Source organism: Aquarana catesbeiana, linkage group LG10, assembly GCF_042186555.1.
Source record: "Aquarana catesbeiana isolate 2022-GZ linkage group LG10, ASM4218655v1, whole genome shotgun sequence".
Lineage (NCBI taxonomy): Eukaryota > Metazoa > Chordata > Amphibia > Anura > Ranidae > Aquarana > Aquarana catesbeiana.
The window spans coordinates 31,943,979-31,957,837 of NC_133333.1; the positions used below are offsets into that span (position 1 = coordinate 31,943,979).

Genomic DNA, 13,859 nt, shown 5'->3' on the forward strand with positions numbered 1-13,859 from the left:
AATACCACCAAAAGAAAGATCTATTTGTGGGGGGGGGGAGCTAAAAATTAAATAATTTCATATGGGTACAGTATCGCTTGACCGCGCAATTGTCATTCAAAGTGTAACAGCGCTGAAAATTGGCCTGAGCAGGAAGGGGGAGGGGGGAAGGGCCCGGTATAGAAGTGGTTAAATATTTGATGAGTTTTAAGCTAAGTAAGGGAATAGACTCATATATTAGTGTTCCATTTTTAATTGTTTCTTCTTTCTGCAAACAAAGATCTACAGAATGTACCGATACTTCCCTCTATGAGGGCCCCCTATGTGATACTAGGATATGTTATAGTTCCCTTTTCAGTAGCACAACTAGGACAGACACTATGACAGCCTATCCTTAGAGAAAACACGCTTTTTTTGGCTTTAGGGCTTATCAAATAAATTTGGTGCAACTATTTTCCTTTAAATATTTTGTTAGCAAATTATGTGTCAACATAACCTTTAGATTGTATGTATTTACTGTCTAGTTACTAATGTGTAACAATACCCTAAAACCATAAAATATCATATAAATATCAGCAGTTACGTAGAATTTTAATCATTATAGAAGTTTTCACCTATGAATTGAGAAACAACAAAAAATGGAATCAGCTCTCCTCGTCAAACTTCTCCTCTTCTTATTTGTGCAGGCAATAGGTAAGAATTAAAATTAAGCTATATATATATATATATATATATATATATATGTGTATATATATATATATATATATATATATATATATATATATATATATATAAAATTTACAATGTCAAGTTACATTATTATTCATTTTTATATATTTTTTAGTCCCAGCTCATAGTACTATCTGCTATGTTTGCGAAGGTCCGAATTCTGAGAGCTGTACACATAAAGAAGAGCAATGTCCAGATGGCGATCGGTGTATGATCACCTCTGAACAATTTGTTGCCGACAGTAAGTCTTAAAATAATAAAGTGTATGTTCATCTTTTTAAATTTTGGATAGTGTTGGGTTTTACTGCTTTATGTTCTGTTAGGGAGATTTTCTCTCACTACCTGTTCACTGACTTCAATAGTTTCACCGGACAGGAAGTAAGTGAAAATCTATAACAGGGTGGCTGCCCAAGAGAATGTCCCAGCTCCACAGACTGAGTGTCAAAATGGAATAAATGGGCCCCATACAGATGATGTCATTAATGTTGAAAACAGTTTAATCCAGTGACAAGGGTTTACAACATGTCTTTTCGCTTGTCCACCTACCTCTCCAATGCGTTTTTCCCAAAGAAAGACTTAATCGTGGTGTCTCATCAGTATGTGCCATTACACCGATGAGACACCATTTTTTTCCCCATTAGCATCTAATCCCAGGATTTCAATCACTGGTCTAGTTACTCTTCAATTTTATAGATCAGATACACTATATTGCCAAAAGCATTGGGACGCCTGTCTTTACACACACATGAACTTTAATGGCATCCCAGTCTCAATCGGTAGGGTTCAATAGAGTTCTAACAGCTTCATCTCTTCTGGGAAGGCCGTCCACAAGGTTTAGGAGTGTGTCTATGGGAATGTTTGACCATTCTTCCAGAAGCGCATTTGTGAGGTCAGGCACTGATGTTGGACAAGAAGGTCTGGCTCACAGTCTCCACTCTAATTCATTCCAAAGGTTTTCTATCGGGTTGAGGTCAGGACTATGTGTAGGAGAGTCAAGTTCCTCCACCTAAAACTTGCTCATTCATGTCTTTATGGACCTTGCTTTGTACACTGGTGCAAATAATTTGGTGGAGGGGGGATTATGGTGGGGGGTTGTTTTTCAGGGGTTGGGCTTGGTCCCTTAGTTCCAGTGAAGGGAACTCTTAAGCCATCAGCATACCAAGACATTTTGAACAATTTCATGCTCCCAACTTTGTGGGAACAGTATGGAGATGGTCCCTTCCTGTTCCAACATGACTGTGCACCAGTGCACAAAGCAAGGTCCATAAAGACATGGATGAGCGAGTTTGGGGTGGATAAACTTGACTGTCCTGCACAGAGTCCTGCCCTCAACCCGATAGAACACATTTGGGATGAGTTAGAATGGAAACTGCGAGCTAGGCCAACATCAGTGCCTGACCTCACAAATGCGCTTCTGGAAGAATGGTCAAACATTCACATAGACACACTCCTAAACCTTGTGGTCGGCCATCCCAGAAGAGTTGAAGCTGTTATAGCTGCAAAGGGTGGGCCAACTCAATATTGAACCCCACGGACTAAGACTGGGATGCCATTAAAGTTCATGTGGGTATAAAGGTAGGCGTCACAATACTTTCGACAATATAGTGTATATTACTGTGCAAAATTCTTAGGCAGGTGTGAAAAAATATGCTGCAAATTAAAAATACTCTAACAAATAGAAGTGTAAATAGTTTATTTTTATCAATTAACAAAATGGAATGTAAATTAACAGCTGTGAGATCCAAATCAAATCAATATTTGCTGTGTCACCCCCCCCCCCCCTTTTCCCCTTTGCCTTCAAAACAGCATACATTTTTCAATTCTTCTAGGTACACTTGCACACAGTTTTTGAAGGAACTTGGCACGTAGGTTGTTCCAAACATCTTGGACAACTAACCACAGATCTTCTGTGGATGTCGGCTGCCTCAAATCCTTCTGTCTCTTCATCCCATACAAACTCAATGATGTTGAGATCGGGGCTCCGTGGAAGAAAAAACATCACTTCCAGGACTTTTCTTATTTACACTGAAGATAGTTCTTAAAGTGATTGTAAAGGTTGTTTATTTATTTTTTTTAAATAGCAAAACATGTAATACTTACCTGCTCTGTGCAAAACCCTCCTTTCCCCTGATCCTCCTCTCCTGCACCCCCCCCCCCCCCGCAGAGCTCCTGGATTCTCCTCTTCGGCGAGTGCCCCCCCTGGAGAGCCGATTTCCATGGGGGCATCCGTGGGGGCGCGCTCTCGAGTCCTGCTGCTGCGTCCATTGACACAAACAGCAAGACTCTGCCCTGTCTCACGTGTCACTGGATTTGATTGACAACAGTGGGAGCCAATGGCACCTGCTGCTATCAATCTTTCCAATGAGGCAGTGGCTGGAGCTGCTGGGCTCATCTACGTTGCTGGAACAATCGGGTTCAGGTAAGCAAAAGTTGGGCTCTGAGGGGGCAGCTGCAGCGCAGAAGGTTTGCATTAAGGTGAAAAACCCTGAGACTTTACAACTCCTTTAATGACAATGTTTGTGGTCATTGTCCTACTGCAGAATAAATTTGGGGGCAATCACACGTCTCCTTGAGGACATGGCATGGCATGATGGATAAGTGTTTCTCAGCATTCAGGACACTATTATCCTGACCATATCTCCAACTCCTTTTGCAAAAATACTGCTCCAAACTTGCAAATGACCTCCATTCTTCACTGTTGCCACCAGACACTCATTATATCACTCTCCAGACCTTCACAAACAAATTGCCTCTAAATATTTCAAATTTTGACTCATCTGTCCAGAGCACCTGTTGCCATTTTTCTGCACCCCAGTTCCAATGTTTTCATGAAACCATAGGAACTGGGTGCAGAACAATGGCATCAGGTTCTCTGAACTTACGAGTCAAAATTTGAAATATTTGGAGGCAATTTTCAGTGTTGCATGACCGGGCAATTGTCATTCAAAATGTTACATCGCTGAAAACTGAAAATTGGTCTGCGCAGGAAGGGGGTGAATATGCCCTGTATTGAAGTGGTTAATTACTGACTGATGACCGTAGAAGTGAGAACACCGTGAGTCCAGTCTATATACAGAATCAAAAGAACTTTTTTCTATAGGAGCGTAATCAAAGATCTCAATCATTTAGGTGCGTGCCTATTGATTGATTATTTATTACCATTTTTTGACAGATAAAGAATACCGCTCAATTCTTAAGCGTTGTGCACGGAATCTGCCTTGCGATGTGGTAATTCATGGACATGCAGGTAGTGATTTGTACATTAAGTCTTCGCTGAAATGCTGTAAAGGAGATCGGTGTAACACAGCCATGTATGAAAGTAAGTATACAAGGTATGACATTATATCTTTAAAAGTATGTGGAGACCCCTCCAAACGATGAGCTCAGGTGTTTCCATGAAAGGGATCTGTTAGTGCTACACCATACAAAGACTTTTTACACAACTGTGAGCTTCCAACTTTATGATAACAGTGTAAGGAAAAACATTTTCTGTTCCACCATGACTGTACCCCTATGTATAAAACCAGCTCCATAAAGACATAGCTTGATAAGTTCATGTAGAGGAACTCAAGTGTCCTGCACAGAACCCTGACCTTAGCCCTTCCGAACAACTCTCAAAGTGATCTGGAACTCCAATTGCGAGCCAGGTCTTCTCACTCAACATCAGACCTCACCTCAAAAATGCTTTTAATTGACTGAATGGGCACAAATTCCAACAGCAATTCTCCAAAATCTTGTGGAAGGCTTTCCCGGGAATCATGCAGGCTATTAAAACCACTAAGGGGATTGGCTCCATATTAATTCCTGTGGCTTTTACATGAGTTGTCCAACAAGCTCAAATAGATGTGGTGGTCAGTTGTCCACACGCCTTTGGATACATAGTTTATATGCTAAAAAGAGAGATTGTACAAGAGAAATAGTGAAAAATGAAATATGAGCTAAGCAAGATGTCTTCTGCCCTGTCAAAATGATATGGAGCCACCTAAAAAATACTAAATATAACACCACATTACCATGGCAATTGACCGTTATTTAGCTTCCTTTAACAAATGAGCCCAAAATATTATACAGTTTTGCATTGTTTCCAGCATTGACTTCCTTTGCAGCTCCCTGCATTTGGTCACATGACATCTCAGGGCTGCAAAAAAAGCCAAAGCTAGGCGCTGTGATTGTAATGCCCCGTACACACGGTCGGATTTTCCAATGGAAAATGTCCGAGCGGAGCGTGTTGTCGGAAATTCCGACCGTGTGTGGGCTCCATCAGACATTTTCCATCGGATTTTCCGAAACACACAAAGTTTGAGAGCAGGCTATAAAATTTTCCGACAACAAAATCCGTTGTCGGAATTTCCGATCGTGTGTACACAAATCCGACGCCACGCATGTTCAGAATAAATAAAGAGATGAAAGCTATTGGCCACTGCCCCGTTTATAGTCCCGACGTACGTGTTTTATGTCACCGCGTTTAGAAAGATCAGATTTTCCGACAACTTTGTGTGACCGTGTGTATGCAAGACAAGTTTGAGCCAACATCCGTCGGAAAAAATCCTAGGATTTTGTTGTCGGAATGTCCGAACAAAGTCCGACCGTGTGTACGGGGCATAAGTCTGATCAGACAGAGAATAGAAAGCTATATAATGCCCAGTAGCTGGCTAAAACACTCAACTGAGCATGCCTCCAGGCTACAGCTCCATTGGTTGATGCTTTCTGCTAACTAGAATATAGGCTGCCTAAAGCAGTGTTTACACAAGGTGTGTTTTATTTACCTTACCGAACAAGCTATATGTTACCAATTGGTCATTTTAGCACTTTTGTATCATTCCATCAATGGAAAATAAAGTAAGAGGGAACCAAACAAAATCCACTGTCTGATTGGATGGTGTACACTTTGCTGCAGTAGTTGCACCTGCCTGCAAATACATCTGTAAAGCTATTATTATTTTTTAGACTTGATGTTTATGACATACTGTATAAGATATACTTTTAATTGTAATTTTTTTTTTTATGTAGTGCCAAAGAATGTAACCAAAGAGAGGAAAGGCATTGTATGTCCAATTTGCCGTGAATATAACACATTGGATGGGTGTAATGCAACAAGATATACAGTCTGCTGGGAAGAAAAGGATCTGTGTACAAAATTTAGGGGGACTCTTCAGAAACCTGGTAAGTATCTGTGAGTGTGTGGTGAGGAGCTTTTGGTACTGATGGACATTGGTGGTTTATAAAAATGAGTTTATAAATTATAATAGTGTAGGTAACTAGCCAACACATTTTGTGGGATTAAAGATTCCCCCATCTTCAGGGCTAATATATAGAGAAAAATACCAAAAATAAATAAATACCGGTACATACATAAATAAAATAAATAGTAAATAGTAGATAATAGAAATAATGGTCACATGTAAATTTCAGTGGTAGCACTTACATAAGAGTAATGTCGCGTACACATGATCGATTTTCTCGTTGGAAAGAGATGTGACGGCTTTTCCGACGGGATTCCGCTCAAGTTTGCCTTGCATACACACGGTCACGCAAAAGTTCGCTGAAATTACGACCGTCAAGAACGCGGTGACGTACAACACTACGACGAGCCGGGAAAATGACATTCAAAGCTTCCGAGCATGCGTCGAATTGTTTCCGAACATGCATAGGGATTTTGCGCGTCGGAATTGCCACAGACGATCGCATTTTTGGATAGGAACTTTTCCCGAGAGCATGCTGTCAATCTTTTGCTGGCTGGAATTCTGCCAGCAAAAGACCAATGGAGCATACACGCGGTCGCATTTTCCGATGAAAAAATCTCATCGGTCTTTTGCGGGCCGAAATTCCGACCATGTGCACGTGGCATAAGATAGACAGAAATAGGTGCTTATGAAGCAGTTTTTGTGCCTAAAGTCTTTCACTGCCAATGACATGTCCTGCAGCCATGGCATTGAAATTCTTAAATCAAGCTTGCAGCTGCTTTATTATAGAAGCGATTTGAGGTGGTGGTGGCTACTTCTCTACCTAGATAACAAGCAGTTGTGCTGCAAGTTTGAAAATGACTTGTTAAGCTATTGCTAGATTTGCCATACTTGCCAGACATATGTTTGTTGTACAATTGCAGCAAGTCCACATTGCATGACTCCAGATCAACTTTCTTTGCAAAAATTCTGCAAGTCTGCTGCAAGTTCTGGTTCATTTATGTTGTGCAATAGTCATCCCACCACAGGGGTCACTGTGGCTGGATTTTCATGCTGTAGACTCTGCAACGTTGCTCTTGCTAGAGATTTGCCACGCAAATTTGCTACAGATTGGAAAAATGTCAACAAGAACTTTTAAGTGTTTTAAGTGCTCTGCAAGTGTACAACTTGCCAGTAAAAATGTGCAGCACGTTAAAAGACTTACAATTCAACAATGCCACAAATTTGTGGCACGTTATCCTTGCTATCTGGGTATATAATGAATCCGGAAGCACCAGTGGACCCTAGTCAATTCTGTCACATAGAGGGCTTATCAGCCAGTTTGTGAACATAATAAGTTAAGTTCAAAATCTACTCAAGGTGGTACAGGACCCCAGATAAACTTCACAAGTACCACCCCAATGTTTCCCCACTTTGTTGGAGATGTAACATAGCTCACGGCTCACTACTCCACATCTGGTGGGATTGCCCTCTGATACAACCCTTCTGGAAAGAAGTACATCACCTCACTACCAAAATAACAACTTGCTCTCCAAACTACAACCCGGAACAATTTCTTCTTCACCACAAATCCCTACTCCAGTCGGCCTAAAAAGGTTGTTAACTCTTTACCATATCAACACAGCTAAAATGTGAATACCCTTACACTGGAAGGACAATACACCCCCTAGTATTTCAGAATGGCTCCAATGCATAGGGAGGATTGCTGAAATGGAGGACCTAGTTTACCAGGCCAGAAAGACACCTACAAAATTCTCCAAAACCTGGGCATGTTGGCTACATTTTGCAGACTCAGTGGAATTCCACAGATTGTTAAAACACACAAAAAAACTTCACCTGAGGGCACAAGACATCAATGGGAGGAGCCCCCCCTTCTCTCTTCTTTGTACTCTCTTAGTTTCTCTGGATTGGCTTTTCCAAAGGTACCCTTGTGCACTCGTTATATGCAGCCTTCATCTGAGGAAATTTCATATGACTCCAGATATAACCACGAATATACCCATCCAATAATACTTCACCAAAATCAGCAGCACACCAAAACATACTTTAGTACGTTATCACAATCTGCACTGTGCTGCAATGCAATTGTGTTGAGAAGATGCATTTGGTGCTATGCCCAATGAATGTCACTGCAGTGTACCAATGCAGATACTGCACATGTTACCGAAGTGCATAGGTGGCAATGGACCATTTTGGGTAACTGCCTGATTTTTGTTTTCAATGCTAAATGCTCACAGTAATGAAAAGTAACACACCAATATTTATTTTTAAACCTTTTACATAAGGGGACTCATATTTCGAATGCATTTCTCCTTTCTCTTCTGTATGCACTGTGTGTCTAGTAAAATATCATAGCAGCTCGATATGTCAACTTCTTTCTTTTCCACAGATGGGGTTCAATACAACATCTCAGCACAAGGATGCAGTAGCCCTTTGGCTTGTACCTATGACTACAGTGAAATGGCCAGTCTGAAAGTCATTAACGCCATAGAGAGTGTGTGCTATATCCCAAAGGGTCCTCCTCCATCGTAGGGAACAAAGCAACAATACAGAACCACCATTGTTCACAATATTAAAATCTAGTTCACTTTAAAATTTGCAATGATTGTGCATTGATTATTGAAATTATAGTAATTAAGACACGCTTAACGAATCTTAAAAATATCCCTAAATGATCATTGGATATAAATCAAGATGCGATTCAAAAGGGGTTCCAAGACTTAACGTGCAGTACTGGGTTCAATCCCTCCCAGAGATTCTATTTAGATTAAGGCATCATGGACAGTGGACGTTTAGCTCCAATATGTGAGGTTTCAGGCTTTATCTGTGGGTGGAAAATACAGGAGCACCATCCAGTCGGCATGTCGGGCATTTGCCCCTGAGTGCCTACTGACCTAAATATAAGTACCACTCAGAGCATGATGCAACCCTGTCATTTGGTAATGACGAAACGCACGTGAAGTGTGCGAAGCGTGTCTACCCAGCATTCTGATGCCTGTAATTTTTGGGATGTCCAAATAAAGAGGATCTGCAGTGGTGTGCGGCCATTTCTTTTCATTTCATTGTGTGTGGAGGCGAGCCGAGGCGAGCACCTGCTGGATCATTAAGCTTCCTTATCTCACCTGGAGCGCTGGGTTTTCTTTTTTCTACAGCCCTGTCCAGTTACAGCAGCTGTCAGCCTTAATTCTGTAAACTACTAATACCATCATATATATAAACAAGTGTAGCGCTAAAGTGATACAGGAAATAAAAAATGCAAAATAAGTGTATGATATTAACAAATATCCTTAAATATTTGATACATGTCCATATTAGATGAATAAAAGTCCATCCTTATATGAACCGTTGTGATCACCACGTGACAAAACAACTAAGTTAGTGGCAATAATGTCCCAAAAATTCAAGCCTGTTTGACTCATACAGCATATGCTTTGTGGGTCCCAACTTTCTGGTAAGCCTCCATTCACTCGGGTGGTGGTATTCACACAATCTTATGTTTATACACACTGGATCCTCTTGAAGGCCTCCAAGATTGCATATTTGTTTCCGTGTTTCAACAGTGCCGTTAAGTTTGTCTGACCCATATGGTACACATCAACTTTGGGTCCATTATCTCTGGAACACCTTCATCCACTTTTGGGACATTATTGCCACTAACTTAGCTGCTTGCAATTGTGAGTAAGCGCATGTTTTTTTGGTTTCTTAGTACTAATACCATCAGCCTTCATGTAATGAGGAATACCAAATGTAGACATGTATGAAGTCCAGTCTGAATGCCAATGATGGCTGCCTCTATAGCTTGGGACAGAAAGTCTATTTTTCTCAGGATTACCAAGTAAAAAAATTTTTTAAAAAGAAAACAAGTGCAGTCACCACATCTAAGGACTGGCACACTGCACTATATTACGTTTTTGTTTTTGAGTATAGATTTACTTCTAGTTTGATATATTCATGTGAGTTCCATGCATTAATTCATAGTGCAATGCATGAATACTACATAAATTTAATTGCATGTATAACCTAAACTTGAATTTTTTTGATTTGAATAGAGTGAGAAAGGGTAAAAACATCTATCAGGTTATTTTTTTCTGTCTGTGGCCCACAAGGAAGATTTCTCTTTCTTTCCTGTCCTAGAGATGCAACAGTGAATTAGATTAAATCTTACCAAATTGAGAGTTGTTACTGAAACATTTCCCTCCCCCCGTTGGATGATTTCCCCTCACCTCTTGCTCTGGTGACAGGTCTAACATTTTAGATGTTCCCTCATATTCTGCACCTGGACAAAGAGAGAAGAAGATCTCCCTAACAGAGGTGCAGTTAGGGAAAAAAAAAAACTAACAGGGTCGAACTCTTTTACAATCTATAAAAAAGTAGGGAAAAAATTGCCTTTGCATACACTTTAAATTAATAATATGTGATATTAGTACCCAATGTAAAGCTTAGCTGGAAATAAGTTTCAAACATTTTGAAACTGAAAGAAAAAGGGAAAAAAATGAAATAAGTAAAATGCTGATATATCATCAATTCATATTAAGCCCCAAAGACTTCTGCTGTATGATTTTACTGCATGATTGCTACCTAAGATAATGATGATTTTCAAATGGCGTTCAATAAATATGGCTCATGCAAAAAAGTGTTGTTGCTTTCCTAGTGCTTATATATTTATGGAATTATGATATCTGTGATTGTGCATAATGCCTATAAAAAGGAAGAACTCTATAGCTAGGAGATAGAAATCTCCACTCTCTCCATCCCTACAAGACCTGACCATGATTCTAAACAACCATTTTAAAATAGAATACCTGTTTTCCAAAGCCAAACTCTCTACCAAAATTTTTTACAGAAACTGGGAACCTTGGACTAAAGACCTTAAAAGCATAACTCTGGAATGAAGCAATAAACCCTAAGTACTATAGGACTGCCTAACTCTATATGCATCCATATTTATGAAGGTCTACTATAGTTCACCAGCAACGATGTATCTAAAAAACTACTAACTGATGGAATTGAAAAAAGAGTGACATTAGTCCGCTAGTGCTGGTTTGAGTTTCAGCTAAGTCTTACATATAGGAACTATTTTGTTACCTATGAGTTTGTAAACCATTAATAGCTGTTTAAAACAAGATCCGACACCCTACATGCTTGTGCACTAGAGACATATGCTTGTTTTTTTTTGTTTTGTTTTTAAGTAATATGCTTTATATTCTTTGATCTGTTTTGAGAATGTAACTTCTCTTGTTTTTTTTATCTCTTTGAAAATGAATAAAGAAATAAAGAAAAAAAAGTAACTCTATTAGACTCATCTGAATAGAAAACATTTGATAGAAAACATGCAGAGATTATTAATTGTTATTTCCAGTCTATCACTGGAAATATAGTTGAGGTAGAAGTTTTCAGTTGTGTAAAAATGATTTCATAGCTAAATGCTATGAAAATAATAATCACACTCTATATTCACATGCCCTTTTCACAATTACGGTACATATGATGCAAATTCTATTCTACATTATACAAAAACATAAAAATGGTATGAGAAAGGGCGTCAATTGATGTCAATTTCAAAAACATTAGTCAAACATTTTATTAAACAATGAGTTGTTAAATGATGGATAATTAATTTGTTTAATTAAAAAAAATCTCTTTAATTTTATATAAAAACGATATAGATTACATTTTAAAAATAAATTCTGCAATATAACAACTTTTCTTTCCAGCACAATGGACCAGAGAACAGTCCATTTTAACACCTCCCAATGTCTTCCAGGCCACTTGACTGGAGAACAGGGGAAAAAAAGGGGCAAATTCTTGATTTAACCCTTTACAAATCTAACATGATCCTCTGCAATCATAATCTAAATCTAAGTTTAAAAATGTATCAGATGGAACATGAATTCCTGTCTTTAAGTCAACTAAAATGAATATGAACATCTAAGCCTTCCTTAAGTCTAAAAAAGTTTTTTCTAACAAAATGCAAAAAAAAATTCTTATTAAGTTTGAAAAAAGGCTGCCTCACTTGGGTTCAATAAGTATATTTGGTCAAATCTTGTGTTTTAATAAGTATACACATATTTGGTAGGGTTAACTCCACTGGGAAACATAGCCTCTCAATTAAGTTTGTACTGACACTGGCTGGGAAGTGGTTAACATCAGGGGCGATCAAAGGATTAACTGTGGGCCTAACCAGTGTTTTACTATACTGTAGGAGGTGCTTTTACTAGGGGAACATATTCCATCCCTTCCCGCCATGTCAGAACTGCAATCTGCCTTGTTTACATAGGCAGACCCCCATTCTGTCTCTCTTAGGGATGAGTTCAATGTTCGAGTCGAAAGTAAGTTAGACTCGAACATTGGGTGTTCACCCGTTCTCTGAACAACAAACATAATGGGGCGTTCTCAGGAAATTCAAGTGCGAAATCGCAGTGCATTATGAATTATGACCCAGAGGACTCAGAATCGAATGCCTCTGCAAACTTAAGCTGCATGGCCTCCCTCATTCTGCAAAGCCTGTGAAAGGACCCTAGGATTTGTGGTATCAAGGAGAGGGATCATTACTGTCTAGCAACCTTCTTGATCCATGTTGCAAGGGTAAAGTTGCAGAACTCATCCTGCCTTCACAGAGGGAGCAGAGGATGAAACATCTTCAGGAGGCCTTGAAGAAAAATTTGTGTAACGCATTTCCAGACCCTGGAAGGTTACCATTTCCTGGTGCTGGACAACGTGTTTCTGAGGCTTCATTCGGTCAGAGGAAGAGCGGTGGAGAAGAAGGTGGCCAGCTGACCGATGCCTTTAAAAAAAATTTCAGTCCTCAGTTCTTAATATGCAATTGAGCTACTGGCCTGTCCTGCATCCAGCATGCTTTCTGAACACACATTCAGTGCTGCTGGAGGGTTTGTAACGGATTAAAGAGTGCGCCTGTCCACAGACTCCGTTGAGAGGCTCACATTTATAAAAATGAATCAGTCCTGGATCAGCACATATCAAGCACCTGATGCTGATGTAACTGATTGAATTTGCTATGGATCTGGGATCCCTTGAAGACTGCCTATGCTGCCTATCCTATTCCTCCTCAATGAAGATGATGCTGGCTTCCAACAATATTTTTGGTTTAGTGCACCACCAACACCCAAGGCACAATTTTTCTGCCCCTGTTTAACAGGGGCATGTAATTACAATTTTTGACATAATATTTAACAGCAGGGCCAGGTCCTGAACCCAACAAGAGTAACTGTGAGTGGTTACAGTGTTCTGGCACCACCACCACCCAATTTTTCTGCCCCTGTTTAACAGCAAAAGCGCAGCGAAAGCTCTAGGCGTTTTTAAGGCATTTTTCAAGTGCCTCAGTGTGAAAGGGGTCTTAGGCTACTTTCACACTGTAGCCACGGATGCTTCATCGATAAAGCGGTGCTTGTTTTAGCTGCGATTTACTGTCATTTTAGCGGTGCTTTTTGGGCTAAAAGCGCCCCACTATCGGCCAAAAAAAGCGTTGCTAAAACTAGCAGCATTTTACCGCTAATAGACTACTGCCCTAGTGTGAAAACACCCTTACTAGTATAGTGTCTGTATGGATCAGTATCTTGATTACAATCAGAACTATACTAGTGTCCCTAATAGTAATAATATATAGTAATAATATAATAGTTTGATTTTTACTAAAGACATGTAGCCCAAACAGTGTTACTGAAGACGGGAGGCTTAAAGGATAGACAAGATTTCAGGGCCCTCTTGTTGTTTCCAGCCAAGTTTGCTGCATCTTCAGGTCAGTGTAGATCTTCATTGTCTCGCCTAGTTTAGCGGGGAACAATATGCTGTAAGAGACACATTTAGCATGTAGTTTAGTCTATACACTGTCAAATGACAACCTAAGCAACTCAGTGTCCACAGAGTAGAGTTGGGTGGAACACCCCCCGGTTCGATTCAGGCCAGAACTCTCAAACATTGCAAAAGTTTGAACCCAAACCCCGAACCCTA

At 39.8% G+C, this 13,859-nt stretch overlaps 1 protein-coding gene across 1 annotated transcript; it reads left to right on the top strand.

The window, feature by feature from the left end:
* The first annotated feature begins 572 nt into the window (after positions 1 to 572).
* Positions 573 to 11,084, top strand: LOC141110002 (phospholipase A2 inhibitor and Ly6/PLAUR domain-containing protein-like). Its single transcript, XM_073601251.1, has 5 exons — positions 573 to 672; positions 824 to 949; positions 3,881 to 4,027; positions 5,719 to 5,871; positions 8,281 to 11,084. Exons 1-5 carry the CDS (start codon positions 618 to 620, stop codon positions 8,421 to 8,423), a joined length of 624 nt encoding a protein of 207 aa, XP_073457352.1. The 5' UTR covers positions 573 to 617; the 3' UTR covers positions 8,424 to 11,084.
* Positions 11,085 to 13,859: the final 2,775 nt, after the last annotated feature.

Coding starts and splice junctions, on each gene's coding strand:
- LOC141110002 (XM_073601251.1), top strand. CDS start 618: ATGGAATCAGCTCTCCTCGTCAAACTTCTCCTCTTCTTATTTGTGCAG. Junction 950..3,880: donor TGAACAATTTGTTGCCGACA/GTAAGTCTTAAA, acceptor ATTTTTTGACAG/ATAAAGAATACCGCTCAATT. Junction 5,872..8,280: donor GGGGACTCTTCAGAAACCTG/GTAAGTATCTGT, acceptor TCTTTTCCACAG/ATGGGGTTCAATACAACATC.